General features: G+C 56.6%; 1 protein-coding gene across 1 annotated transcript in view; it reads left to right on the top strand.

Moving 5' to 3' along the window:
• Positions 1-203: 203 nt before the first annotated feature.
• The window catches only part of ECE1 (endothelin converting enzyme 1), a gene marked incomplete at its 3' end in the record, with an annotated part of 7,311 nt that continues 6,633 nt past the window's right edge, over positions 204-881 (top strand). Inside the window, exon 1 of the mRNA XM_009873337.1 lies at positions 204-290. Coding sequence (XP_009871639.1) covers positions 204-290 — 87 coding nt within the window. The remainder of the gene's footprint in view (positions 291-881) is intronic.

The raw sequence follows: 881 nt of genomic DNA, 5'->3' as shown, positions 1-881 counted from the left end.
TTTTGGCTCCAGCCCTTGTTGCTTTCCATAACCTTCCTCCAGCATTTGTTCAGCGCTTTACTACCCTGGAGCCATTCGAGGTTTAGCTCCTCAGAGGAGGAGGCAGCTTTAGAGGGTGCACAAGCCTTCCTCACCCTCCTTCCTCCTCTTCTTCCTCCACCCGGAGCTGCTGAGCACCTCTGCTTGCCCATCTCCCCGCACAGATGTCAACCTACAAGCGGGCGACGCTGGATGATGAAGACCCCCTGGACTCCATCAGCGAAGGCGATGGGTACCCCAACGGCTTCCAGGTAGGGTTTCATGTGTGTTGTAGTGGGGGAAAAATGGAATTTTAGGTCCTGGCAAGCAGCAAAGGGAGCTGCAGCAGAAATTATGGGAGAGTTTTCTGCCTGGGACCAGCCTTTCTGTGGGGCAAAGTCCGGTGTGGGCAGAACCGTGTCGGCTCCCGCAGCTGCTGCCCTTTGCTCCTCTCTCGGCACCCAGATCTTGACTCGGCTCTTTGCAACTCCCCAACGCGCAGTTTTTCCACCGACCAAACCTTTTCCCAGCGTGGCTGAGGAGAGTTACTACCGTGGCCGTGGGATCTTTATTTCCACACAAAAGGGGATTAGGTTAATTCTTCCCCGAGCAGAGGGAAAGTGGCTTAAAAAGGGCCCAGCGTGGCGAGAAAAACAACCCACGGCTGCCAGCGCCCGGCCCTGCCGGGAAGGATTTGGGGCCAAAGTGATGCTCTCGGTGCTGGCCCCACTCCCAACTCGTTGGTCTCTGCCCTAGAAGGGTGTTTTCTGCCCCCCAAATTGGAGCTCTGCTGGGTTTTTCCTTTCCCCGGCGGGGCCATCTCCACTCGCCATGGCATCGGGATGTTTCCTGGGGATGTTTTT

Source organism: Apaloderma vittatum, unplaced genomic scaffold (assembly GCF_000703405.1).
Source record: "Apaloderma vittatum isolate BGI_N311 unplaced genomic scaffold, ASM70340v1 scaffold6617, whole genome shotgun sequence".
NCBI lineage: Eukaryota > Metazoa > Chordata > Aves > Trogoniformes > Trogonidae > Apaloderma > Apaloderma vittatum.
The sequence above is the reverse complement of the archived record's forward strand: the minus strand, read 5'-3'. Positions and strand labels throughout refer to the sequence as shown.